The 13,729-nt window shown below is 39.5% G+C and overlaps 2 protein-coding genes across 2 annotated transcripts in view; one reads left to right on the top strand and one right to left on the bottom strand.

The window, feature by feature from the left end:
- Positions 1–13,729, top strand: part of LOC115624902 — a 95,292-nt gene that overhangs the window by 2,450 nt on the left and 79,113 nt on the right. The window lies entirely within an intron of this gene.
- Positions 2,453–3,156, bottom strand: LOC115624827 (transmembrane emp24 domain-containing protein 2). Its single transcript, XM_030519673.1, has one exon. It carries the CDS (start codon positions 3,118–3,120, stop codon positions 2,503–2,505), a length of 618 nt encoding a protein of 205 aa, XP_030375533.1. The 5' UTR covers positions 3,121–3,156; the 3' UTR covers positions 2,453–2,502.

Below are 13,729 nucleotides of genomic sequence, written 5' to 3'. Positions count from 1 at the left end.
TGTAAAATAATATTTTAGATTGAATATATATGGAATACCAAAAAGAGTGCTTGCTTGATTAAAATGTTCAGATGAGTGGTTGTATCCATGTAGATCATAATTTATTTAGGAGGTGTATGTTTATGAATTACAATATTTCAACATAGAAAAATTATGGACTGAAACAAATATTCTTTAATTCATTTGAATTTATTCTAACTTAATATACTTTGTGGTCGTTTACCGTATTTACTTATATTGTTTAATGTTCACTTTATGCCTCAAAGTAACGCAAAGCAATAATAAGGACTAATTTGTACAATTCAAGCTGGCTTATAAAGTAAAAGGACAGAGCAGGTGGTGAACATATTCTTGTTCATCGAAATGTAAAGCAAGTATGCATGCAGGAGAATATAGTAGGTACTTGGCTAAACTTTATTTTTGAAGTCTCATCAATTGCCCGTCGTTTAGCAAAATAGAAAATGACACAACTCTGTTTGAAAAAGGTGGATTCATCATTGAACTTCTAGTAATATACTGCCAATAGTAAGTTCGAGGTTGTTTGCCTCGCAATCACTGAACCTTTCCAAATACTGTATCATGTCGGCTGCTACAATTGGTTACGCATTTTATATGCTCCACAGCTCATAAAACTTTAGCTAGCCCACAAGTATCTGGAAGTTGACGCTCAAGTATCTATAAAGTTCATTTCACCTATAAACTGTGCCCACATTGGATTAGGAAAAATTTATGATGTCATGCCGTAGCAGCAGCAGGAACTTCAGCACAAATGCCAAAACTTATCATATTCATTCACAATTTTTTGTCTCCTTGCATTGTCATATACACCGAGAAACTTGTAGTGGGGTTCTCGTACATACAAACAAAAGTTTTCGCCTTGTATTTACGACAATGTCGCGTCAGGTTTTTTTCTATACTATATACACTAAAGAAGTAACTTTTTTTCCCATATAATAAAATGAAGCACGTTGTTGTGTGTAAGTGTTTGTATGCGTCTGTGGGTGGCCCAAAGTAAACTCCTTGCCTTGGTTACAGCAAAGATGAGCAACTAAGTTGCCAGCTAAAAAGAGAAGCAACGCGGCTTGCCAGCTGCCATCTATGGCACAATATTGCTCCCTGGCGTAAAATGAAAGCAAAAGTTCACAGACCCGGGCAGTCAAGCACGGAGGCAGTGAGGCAGTCAGGCAGCCAACGAGGCAGCAATCCAACCAGCAGCCAAAGGCGCAGCGCGCAAATAAAGTCCACAAAACAATGATGGCGGGGGAGGGCCGGAGAGGCGAATCGGCATCTGTTGACAGCACGTAGAATTTTGTGCTGAGTTTTTGAGGTTCGCTCAATTTTTGTGTGTGTCAGTTTTTACTTTTGAGTCGGTGTTAGCATTTACTTTTGCTTAATTTTATGTATTTTAAAGTTGTCGTACCAATTTGCCAATAAAGAATTGAAAACCAACATAGAAGCGTGTCTTTTGACGCGAACTTAAGAGGGTCAATTCTTCGAAGAGAAAACCACGGTATTGTTTAAAGACACAATAACATTGGTTGTGAAGTTAGTCAATAGCATCAGACTTTAAAGTCGTTACAACAGTAAAAGTGCAACTAATATGAGCAGTGTCTGCGCACTTTTCCAATCTATTGTCTTGGCAACTTCTTAATAACATAATAATTTAGTGTACTAGCGGATTTGAATGATGCATAACTCTAACAAAATAGTTATATTTCGTCGATTAATCAATGGAAACTTCCTGTTATACCAGCTTCTTAATGAAAATTAAATTCTGAAGTATTATCAAGTATTTATCTGAGTATATTAAATCTATTTTAAAACAGGTAATTCATCCATTTTTGAATGTTGGAGTGAAAATCTTAATCTTTGGCAGATCTCCCGTCAGTAGGGAGATATGTTACTGTTGGCAGTTATAAGCAAATAAATCAGAACATAAAGCAATTGAAATAAAATTCAGTTAACAAGCGAATGTCTTATAGCCTGATATTCTGATAGAGTTTCTTCAAAAGCTTAACACAAAGGGACTTTAACGCAACTCCTGGTCTTTCGTGCCTTAATACTCCTTGAATTCCATGCATTTATACACATAAAGGATGGGATGGTGTTCCACTAATTAAATAAGGGATAATACATATTTGATCAGTTTTTAATATTGTGGTCATCAATGGCTAAAAGGTACGGATTAAGGTGGAGCAATCTTTTTATTAAATACTTGCAAACGCGAGCAACTGTCATCCATTGAGTATTAATCAATTATTGGTTAAGTCCGATAAATACCGAATTTCATTTTTTTTAAGCTATCTCAGCATATACAAACAAACAAACATTTTTATAAAAAATTAAAACTTAGAAAAAAGACCATAGAATTAATTAAAAGCTAATTCATAAAAGTATAATGAATGAACAAATGAAATATTAGTTATAAAAGGTCGTACACTTTTTACAAGCATTTCTTTTAAAAACGATTTATTTTAAGGAAGCATCAGCTAATATTAGTAACTAGACTATACGCCGTACCTCAAAGAAACGTTTCAGATAGTAAACCTCTACGACGGTCATGAGCAAGAGCATCGTGGGTCCCAGCATGGACCAGGCCACGACCCGAAAGTGTGTGTTTTCGCTGACCCCCTGGTGTCCAGTGTAGCGCACGTGCATGTATTCCTGCTCCTGCTTTACTGCAAGCATCTTGCCAGACAGAATATTGACCATTTCCTGGACCATAACCTGCTCCATGACATCGTCGTGGCGCAATGAGGGATCAATGTAGTAGGACAGGGCGCGGATTACCTTCAACTGGAACATGACGATCTTGGGCGTCAGAGTGGAGCGTCGATTGTCGAAGCATAGAGTATGACTGCCATTTTGAATGGCCGTAAAGGTGTAGATGCCGGTTGTTTCCTTGTTGGCCTGGTAGAGCACGTCCTCGTTGGGACCAGTAATGCGAACTGCAATGTCTAGAAAGCCGCCCTCCATCACCTCAAAACTAATGCTAAGCTTGTCGTTGACGTGTGCCATGTCAAAGAAGCAAACGGTTTCATGAGCATCGACGGTTACAGTGAAACCACATGCTGTGTGAGGCAGCAAGGGCAGGAGCCAAAGGATCAAGTAGAATAACATGTCGTAAAATGGGTTTCGAAATTTATACAAAGTTGTGTAAACCAATCGGCATGTGACAAACAAGCTTCCAGGCCTGCTATCTCTGTCGAATAATTAAGTGCGCACGCAAGCAAATTAAATGCCACGCCCGTGTCAATTTCAATTAGAGACACTCAAAATAAAAACTACACAAGCCCAAATATGTTGAACTTTAATTAGCCACAGCAAATACGAGTAGTTGCACGCACATCCTTGCCCACACTCTATATAGATTCTATGTTAACTATATACAAGTATAAATGTATATATAGTTTGACTATACATACATAAGTATGTATGACTCGTAAACAGCGTCATGCAAACAACGACAATTACATTATAAATAATTGATTTCTGTGCTAATTTGCTGTACCTTATTGTATGGTTTTGCTCGCGTCTGCAATTTTGCACTGCTCGCCGCCACCCACAAAGGCAAATACACTTCAAATCAAATCAACTTGATAAAAGCAAATTACAGATTGACAGTCCATTCCTCTGGCGCCTTCAGCTCTCCTGGTCCCCTACTCTCCAACTGCTCTGTCTGTGCATATGGAATAAATGCATATTTTATGTTATCGATTCTTTGACTCCGCTGACTTTGCTGTCATGGGGGCGTCCATCAATTGTCAAAATGTCATACATTCTTAATGCCGCCTGAGCATTGAGTGCTACGATTTCGAACGACAATCAACTTTTTTCTTTGAATATTTCTCATCCCACTCAGGCCTTAAGTATATGCCTTTATTAAACAACGTTTTAATTAGACAAAATGTTCAAAATAACTTGCTAAATGTCTGCATTAATGTATATGTATATCATATAAGGAGCTTCCTAAAAATGGCAGGATATGTGACTGCCAACCGGCCAGAATGTACATATGGACATCGTTTGCGAGTTCCAATAAATGTTCATGACATTTGCTCTACTGGAAGGGGAGTTATCTCTCACAAAGTAGCACACAAATCGAGTAAAGTTTACCATTTACTAATACGAAGTTTTTTGTGTTAAGCTTGATAAATCTTTTATCGAAACGATTTAATTGTTGGACCAAGTTTATGGTGGTGATTGATTTTTTCGTAGGTTAAAAATAGTCGTGATGAAATTGAGATTTTCTCTTCAATAAATATATCGCCTTTTGTCCGATCGCTTAGGCTACAAAAAAGTGTGTGAATTGGCGACAAAGTTGCTGAAAATTCAATATACTTATGAAGGACATCATAAAGAAAAAAAAGGACACAAATACCCTTTACGACATCGTGAGTAGCAATGAAACGTGGCGTTTTCAATATGATCCCGAAATAAGGTGCCAGAGTCCCGAATAGAACCCGAAATATCTTGTTTGAAGAAGTCAAAAGTGAAGACAATGTTGATTTGATTTTACGATACAGAAAAAATGCGCCAACCGGCCAAACTGTTAGTGCAGAAATTTATCTTTTATTTTTCATCGATCGACACTTGCGTTATTTTCAGAAAAAAATCTCATTTCAATAATCAATTGCCCGATTTGGCATCGTACGACTTTTGCTTTCTCGGAAAAATGCATTTGCCAAGGGGATTTTTTTTTTTAAAATATGATTTTGCTTGTTGTTGTTGCTGTTGATTTTTCTTATTTTTAAAGAGCCATGTTTACTTTGGAACGCTTTTTCCATGCATACAATTAAATACAATTACTTGCTTTAAGTGAAATATTCTGCAAGTGTTATAAGTTATAACACTGGGTGCTTTTAGTTTATTCGATAAACAAATAAAACTGGGAAAAACATTTTATGTTTTGATTGTGAAGAGCTTCTTTGCCTCTTTAGCCTAATTGCTTTCATAACAAAATCCATTTAACCACAATAGTATAGTACTTATGTTGGGGGGTTCTGGCAATTACTAAAAAAAAATTATTTGTATTTTAAAACACTAACTGGCGTGGTCTTGTGTGGTGAAAAATCTGAAACAGGTGCATTTACCTGTTACATTTTCCATATTTGCAAATAACTGTCATGCTTCGGACTTCAAATCAACCAACCCAATCATTTCTTCATGAAAGTGCTAATAATAATTTTAGTTGTCGCTTTAAAATACCTATTTAAGAATTTAAATATCAAATATTCCTTTTGTGTAACACTTCAAATATAACTGGAGTGTTTTATACCGTTAAAATATTAGCTCTTCACTGCATTTTTTATTCGCTTACACTAAACTTGCAAATATTGAACTTTTCTCAAAATGGATTGATTGACAATGTAGAACGTGTTAATATAAACAACAATAAACAACAAACGGATGGACGTGTCCGGTTCTATACCATCTGGTAAGTAATGTACTGACATAGTTGTCAACGAACGATGAATTTGAATGCTACTGAATATCTTTACTTAATAATGGCGCTCATTCGATCAGCTGCGCCCGTCCCAATTAATTTATCAAGTAAACCTATTTACTACGAATTGACACATATTTTGAGATAAAATGTAAAAAATATATACATTGAGTATCCTTTGGTCAGATCTAGCGTGATCGACTCTTTCAATTTTTTGTGTTTTAAAATAGGTTGATTCCCCATATTATTTTTAAAATAAAGTAGTTAAACACTTTACACAATCTGTACAATTCTGCAGACTATTTGACATTTTGGCTATTTAGTTTTTAAAAAGGAAAAGAGGAAGGAAAATGCTGAAAAGTATAAAAGTTTTGCGTTGTCAAGGAATTGTGATACGCTCCAAGTGTGGTCGCTGTGGGTACAATGTGTTCAACCGGAGCGACGAGCGGACGAACAGGAAGACAGACACGTCTATTTGGTCGTTGATCGAACATTTTATGTTATAAGATCCATATACGGTGAATGCTGCTCATGCACTTTTGTTCCCAAGCATCGCGCGCATGCATATCCTTTACGATATTCAATTTCAAATTCGAATGCTTTAAGCGATTAAGTACATGCTTTACGCCACTTAACTTGCTGCCTGTCTATCCGCCGCTCTGTGTGGGAATATGTGTTTGTGTGGCGGTAACAATTCGTGGAACTTTAGCGACTACAGTTACTTGTTCTATCCGTGGAGCCCGACACTTGACTCCTCCGTCAGCAGCTCAGGCTCAGCCGCTGGCCGCGCGCCTCAACATCAACTTGTCGACATCAGCGACATGACATCGACATTGACGCCAGCTGTGACTGCGACTGCAACTGCGACGTCGGCGCCAACGCACTTAAGCGTTGAGTATGCTTGGGCCAGGCATATGGGTCGGGAATGAAGATAAGGATGGGCAAATGCGAAATGTTTTTTCGTGCTCAAGGACTTTTTGCGTTGTCTGCTGTCTTTCGCTCCAACCTCCGGAGGTCTTGGATATTTCATGGCAGGCGCCGTGCGTGCAGCTTAGCAGTTGTGAAGTTTGGTCCGCCCGGCTTGTGCGACAGATTTCGTTTCGGTTTATATTTCTGCTTGGCGGCTTTAAGCGGCTTAAATTGCGTATACGCCTCGTCTGTCTGTCTGTCTGTTTGTAATGGCCAATGCTGCGCTCACTCATTTCTTTGCGCTCTGTGTGGCACATTTATTTTGCATTTCTAGCACATTTATCGTTGCCCGGAGGCTCTGGAAACTTCCTTCACCTTAGTCTTACTTACTTTGACTACTCAATTATTATTATGCCGCCTTCCACACGTTTCGCAAAAGTTTAGCTGATGACATGCATAGCAGTTGTCTGCATATTTTCCTTCTCTATCACTTGCCAAGTCAGAACAGTCGCTCCTTGCCTCTTGCCCTTGCTCAGCTTTGTCAAATTATTCTTGTGGCCAATGCACTCGTGTGTGTTCTAATTTGTTTGCTTCGCATTTCTCTATGTGCCAAATTACACATACATACGAGTGTATTCAAGTATATAGTATAGTAGGTGTGCGTGTGTGTGAGTTAGTGTCGTTGATTGCTTCGGTCAGCTTTCTGCTCTCTCACTCTCCTCCTGCGCACGTGTGCGTGTCCATGCGCATTTTTAAGGTGCAAATGATTTCTTTTTTATATTATGCCAACAACTTTTTCCTGCCTATTGCTGACAAAGGCGGCCATTAGCCTAATTTTTACATTGTCGCTTGTTTGTGGAAGGAAAGGGGGATGTCCGGGGGTAGTCTGTCGACGCATTCAGTGTGTTGAAATTAAGAAATTACCATAAATGCCGAAAGCTTTGCGTCTTTTTGTTGCGCCGACAGGCATTGAAATATGAGGAAAAAATATTGTAGCCTACTTTTAGGGAGCATTGGAGAAAGTTTTTTTGCTGCCACTTTACTTTCAGCGAATCAAGCTTTATAAGTTTGTATGTACATGCAAAACCATGAACTGAATTAAATATAATTATCTTACGTTTCCATAAAAGATGAAACTTTCATACTCAGACACTAATCTTTCTTTTTATATGAAAAAACAGTATTCTGAGAGATACTAATATAATTTTCGTAATTTACAATTATATATAAATACAAAGCTTATTATTCAAAAAATATAAAAATATTTATGTTTATTTTTAATTTTGACAAGTGTAGGCAGCTGATATAATAAGGAGATAGATAAGAAGATATTGTCATCATTGTAAACATTAAGAACTGCAAAATATTTCAAGCTTTAATACAACAATGGTATCTAAAATGCTTGCAATACTAAGAAAATAAATGCCATAATTTTTGTCAAGATTTGATGAAATTATATAGTCTGAATATATATATTTTAAATGTATACTTAATTTGACAAGTATCAGATTTTAGATAAATTATTTCCCACTTCTTTTTATTCGGTGATCCCATTCTAATTTAAGAAAGAACATTAGTGACTTTGGTAAGTGTCTCGTCTGCCTATATATATCTACATTCCTCTGCTATTGGTCTTTTAACCAATCCGTATATTCTTCTAGTTGAGGGGATTGTCTTTCAAAAGTATCATATTTTCTGCCAGTCAATAATACATGCCCATGTATGAGCACTGACAAACAATGTTGAATTGATTGATAGATTTTTTTGTTTATTTTCTATGAATGAACTTAGTAAAATCCATTAAATCTTTAGTGTGCATATTAAATCCTTAAAAGCAATAAACTTTCGGCATTTTCTATTTTCAAGCCACATAGACGTACCTTGTTACTATCATATGCATAATCGCGTGAAAATCCCCAATCATTGCTCACGCCCTAATGCCAGCCAGCCGTAACAATGCGTCAAATGTGCCCTAAAAGTAGGCAGTAAAACTCTTTTATCGCTCCGAAAAAATAAGCAGAATGATAGCTAGGACGCGACCATAAGCTGCAAAATCGTGCTAATCTGCACTTGAAGCACTTGAGCGCAAGGAAGAGAGCCAGATAAAAGGCAAAGTAAACGCTGGCTATACGAATGAGCTGTAAAAAATCTCAAGTATTGACAATGCCAACAACAACGGCGTCAACATCCAATGGAAAGGACAACGAGACAGACGCAATGGCGTGCATGATGTGTGTAATGGCTAATGGGCGTGTTTGTATATACATGTACTTTCGTATATACTATATGCATGTCTATGACAACAAATTGGTAAATTTTGTGTAAAGATTTATTTCAATTGAAAGTGCCGCCATGAGCTGTCAACATGAGCTCCAAGACAACCGCATTTCAGAGCAAGCCGTCTTAGCACCGCTCATGGCATAAGTCAGCTAACGAGCTTCAATGAGGCATGCCAAGTATTTCCGCTACACAGCCTCATTCATATATGTATAGCAGTACACACACACATGTACATCAATTGCTTAAATTGTAGCCAAGTTCTAGGCATGCTTGCTACGCCTCAACTCCTAGCATAAACATTTTCATCTTAGTGCACAAATTTGGTTATGTGTTGCCATGAAATTTACATTAGAATTTCCGCTCTTTCCGGCAACAATTTTATTTACATGCATACACAAGCTCAGAGAGTCGGAGAGCCTCAACGTGCCTGGTGCATAATTTCTTCTACTTCAATGTACAATGCAAACAAAATTAACGAATGCTAAATTAAATTGTTGCATATTTTAGGCTCCCTTGCATACTCTATTGCTTTTTCGCACAACGTTGAATGTTTTCCCTGTTTTTTTTTTTTTTTTTTACATATATACAATTTATTAAACTAGTTTTCTACTACCAATATGGCAGCTTAAGCTAGTTGAAAGTTAGGGAATACAAAAGTTGTCTATAGTAAGCATCTATAGGACGCACTTATATCTATGTACATATATACAATATTTACAATGTTTTACATTAGAAATGAAATTATATTTTATGATATATATTATATATTTTATACAAGGGATCTTGTGGGGAGATCCTTTGGATGGCACTTCTTCAATCTTCTCTTCTTAGGTTTGGACAGGAGCCGCCTCGCTAGTGCGTTGGGGTGACTGCCGAGTCGCTTCTCGTAATTGCTTGCGTGCATTTGAATGACATCGCCAACCTTGGGGACACATAAGTCTCTTTCGATGTCCCTAGTGCGCATATACCAGGGAGCGTTGCATATTTTTCTGAGTATTTTAGCTTGCGCAACTCTTATTTTATTTAGGTTCGATGCAGCGGCAATGCCATAAATTGGTAGCGCATACTTCCATATTGGACTTAATATGGACTTGTATACTGTCACCTTACTGTGCAGAGACAGCTTGTTGCAGGGTGCAAGCAGCCATGCCATCTTTCCGGCTTTTGCCATGACCGATCGCTTGACCATTGTTGTATGCTTGCTGAAGTTGAGCCTTCTGTCCAGAATGACACCAAGATATTTGTGCGAATTTGTATGACTGAGCGTGGACCCCAACATTGTGATATCTCCGCATGACGACGGCCTTGTTGTAAATGTGACATTCGCACACTTGCTGGCGTTGATACCAATGTTCCAATTCAGAGCCCACTTCTCGAAACTACTTACATACTGCTGTAAGGCTTCCGAAGCTACATCGATATCTCTGCATCTGGTAAGCACCGCAGTGTCGTCTGCGTAAGTAGCTATTAGTGCGTCATTCTCGTCTACTCCAAGGATCTCTTGCGGTGCAGGCATATCAGCAGTAAATAATGTATACAGGGTAGGACCGAGAACACTGCCTTGGGGCACTCCTGCACAAATTGAGCGCCTCGTGGATTTCACTCCATCAACAGCAACTCTGAAGCTTCTGTCCCTTAGAAAGCTTTCGATGAGTTGAAACAATTGAGGAGTTAGTATGCCTTTCAATTTGCAGAGGAGACCATCATGCCACACTCTATCAAAAGCTTGTTTAATATCCATAAACACAGCCACTGAGTACATCTTTTGCTCCATGGCTTCCAGGGCGAAGTTGACCACACGGTGGAGCTGTTCCGGTGTTCCGTGACTTCTTCGAAATCCAAATTGCCATTTTGGAATTCTGCGCGTCACGGCTTCGAGCTGGAGAATCCGGTCCAGAATCACGCGTTCCATCATCTTCCCGAGGGCAGGTAGCAGACTAATCGGCCTATATCCATCTACTTCAGTATGCTGTTTCTCTGGCTTTGGAATCATCGTAATTAGCGCCATTTTCCAGCAGTTTGGAAAGTGCCTCAGCCTGAGTATGTTATTCATGAGCAAAACAATATACAGCAGAGCCCTTGTGGGGAGCAGTTTCAGCGTCCTGTTGTCTAAAAGGTCTTCTCCAGGCGCTTTTTTGACCTTTAGATTTTTTATCTGCTGTACCACTTCTTGCAGTGTAACTGGGCTTGCAGGCAAGGCCATTTGGAATGGCATCTCCAGCCTAAGCTCGACTACCCTTCGCCTATCTGCTGATGTAAAGTCAAAAGGCTTAAATCTTTCCTCTAGGCTGTTTGCAAAGATTTCAGCTTTCTGCTGACTGGAATAGCTCCATCCACCTGAAGGATCCTTAATTGGAGTCTTAGGGATGACCAGCCTCTTGAATCGCCTCGTAAGCTTCCAGAGCGAGTAATTAAATGATGCATCTGGACCAGCACTTTCCAATATGTCATCAATTCTGCCTTGTCTGATTTTAGCAAGCTCTTTTTGCAGTCGATTGGACAGTCTTTTGTAGATTTGATGAATGCGAGTATCTCCAGTTCTTGCATATTCTTTCCTGACTCTTCTTTTCAGGCTTAAGAGCGCAGCAGCCGTTGGTGGTAGACTAGCTTGACTATGTTGGGTTGGCAAGCGTAAAGTTTTCGGTGCAGCAGAAGACGCAGCCAGTGAAATGTTCTTCATGAGGATTGATATCGCGTCTTCGATATCCTCTGGGCTGTTAATTTCGACGTTCAGGTTAATTCTTCTTTCGAGATCGGCTTTAAAAACATCAATACGGGAGCCAGGTGGTAGAATATATTCCCTCTTGGGATTATATTGCGGTGCATGATGTAGCGTCGCTACTACTGGAAGGTGATCCGATGCGAGCTCATATTTTGTTTCAACGGTGAGTCTGTTTAGGGCAATCCTGTTGACAATAAAGAAGTCTAGTGCAGAGGGGTTAAGCCGTGTGTTGTAAGAGTAGAAAGTTGGCTCTCCAGTAGCAAGAACTTGGCAAGTAGTACTAGCTATGGCCTCTTGCAAACACCTTCCTCGCCTGCAAGATCTGGAATTACCCCACCATTGGTGTTTTGCATTAAAATCACCGCCTACAATAAACTTATCTCCTAAGGTTGCAAGCAATAGATCAAAGTCGGCCCTGCACCAAGCTTCATTGGGAGGAAGATATAGGGAGGAGACTTTGATGCTTCCACCATTCGTCGGTATAGTTACGCTGGCCGCTTGGATGCTTGTTTTTAGAATTGGCTCATTCTGTGAATGAGCGATACTTGATCTAATGATGACTGCAGAACCACTTTTAGCGGTGCCACTGGGATGATTAGCGTAGTACTGGTCGTATCCTGGCAAATATGCGTTCAAGCCAGGACACATATGCGTTTCGGTTATTAACATGATATCGATCAAGTTTGAACTTAGGAAAAGCCTGAGTTCATCATTGTTTTTGACCAGGCCCCGTGCGTTCCATAATCCGATTTTTAACAGCGGATTTAACATTTGGATATTAGTTTTTGTACCAAGTCACGGAAGGCTCTATTGGAATCCATATTTTCCTGAATGAGCTTATACATTTGATCCATTCTTGCGTTTAGATCAAAAATCGCCTTTTCCAGCATACTAAATTTATTGTTTAGATGCCAATCTTCAGCGGAAATGTGTGCCCGGGGCGAGTTTTGGTTTGTTGGCGCGATGGTACGCTTTCCTTCAATTGGCCTTGCTGCATCAGCGTAAGAGAAGCCACTCTTAACAGCAGAGCTTGAGATGAACTGTACTTTATTGCCTTGGTTGTTTGGGTAACTCCTATTGCTACCGATGACTAGACCATCTCTCGGCAACCTCACAGCTGGCTTAAGTTTTTTGGCTAGATCAATTCTTACCTTGCAGCCTCTGAAGCTCGACATGTGGTCTTCGCCGCAATTAGCGCATATAAATTCCCCATTATCATTCAGGTTACATGATTTTGAGCCAGTATCATGGTCCCCCGAGCATTTACCGCAAACCGGCTTTTTAAGGCAATAGTTCCTCGTGTGCCCGAAATCTTGGCATCTGAAGCATTGTACCAGCTCTTTACTCTGTTTGGCCTTTGATATTGTAACCCTGTGTCTACCAATTTGAGTTATTTTTAGTGCCTCAGCAACGTTGGGTGCGTTCTGGAGGTTAACGTAAAACATATTTTGTCTTGTTTTGACATTATTTATGTCCTCACCATCCTCCTCATTAATTTGAATGTTACGCCAGTCCGGTTTTCTGGGGCAATATATATTCAAAACTGTAAAGCCCTTGTCGGTAAAGGTGCGCTCTATTAATTGCCTGGGTACATTGGGATGAATATCTCTGAGCACCAATCTGCAGGGTTTGTTCTCCTTCAACTGGTGGTGCCAGAATTGACAATTTTGATTGGACAATAATTTGATTATTGCACGAAACGCATTCGAATTCTTCGTATAAATACGCGAGATCCCAGATTTCGATGTGCGTATGTCGTAATCGTCAGGGGAGACAGCAGAATTGAGCGCCACCTCCAGCTTATCCAATTTGTTAACTTGTGGCACACATATAGCAGGAGGCTTAGGAATACTACTTCCCTGCTGGAAACGGCTGGCTTCATTTTGCTGGCTCGATGGATCTTCGGAATCTGGCTCTTCCATTTCCATAATGGAATCAGCTTCTTCCGAAAGGGCTGCAAATCTATTATTTTGAAGCGCTGCCGGAGAGGAGGACGCAGTTCGTTGTCCCTGGGTTGTATTGACAGGAGTTGGCTTATTTTTTTGAGCCGATTTTAGTGACTCGACGGCTCCTTTCCGCTTCCTATTAATACCGGGTACTGACATTTGAAACGAGCAAAATTTGTCCAGAGTTGGATTTGCAACTAAGTTTGTGATTGAAGCCGGTGTACTCACAACGGCGGGTGTGGAGCACAAACTGCCATTTGATGTCGCTACTGTAGTATACATTGATTGAGAGTTCACCACAGAGAACGTTAGGGTACTTGTAGTCGATGTACAAGTGGTTGAGGCAATCCAGTTACTGGTTGAGCTTGACGGCTTTAAGTATGGTTTTCCCATTGACATATGCAAGTCCTTGGTTATTTTTGCTCT

The sequence above is a fragment of the Scaptodrosophila lebanonensis genome, unplaced genomic scaffold (genome assembly GCF_003285725.1).
Source record: "Scaptodrosophila lebanonensis strain 11010-0011.00,11010-0021.00 unplaced genomic scaffold, SlebRS2 tig00000061-arrow-pilon, whole genome shotgun sequence".
NCBI classification, from domain to species: domain Eukaryota; kingdom Metazoa; phylum Arthropoda; class Insecta; order Diptera; family Drosophilidae; genus Scaptodrosophila; species Scaptodrosophila lebanonensis.
Note: the sequence above shows the minus strand (reverse complement) of the source record. Positions and strands in the feature narration are given on the sequence as shown.

What these genes read in the sequence shown, in the direction of transcription:
- LOC115624827 (XM_030519673.1), bottom strand. Translation starts at nt 3,120, where the DNA reads ATGTTATTCTACTTGATCCTTTGGCTCCTGCCCTTGCTGCCTCACACA.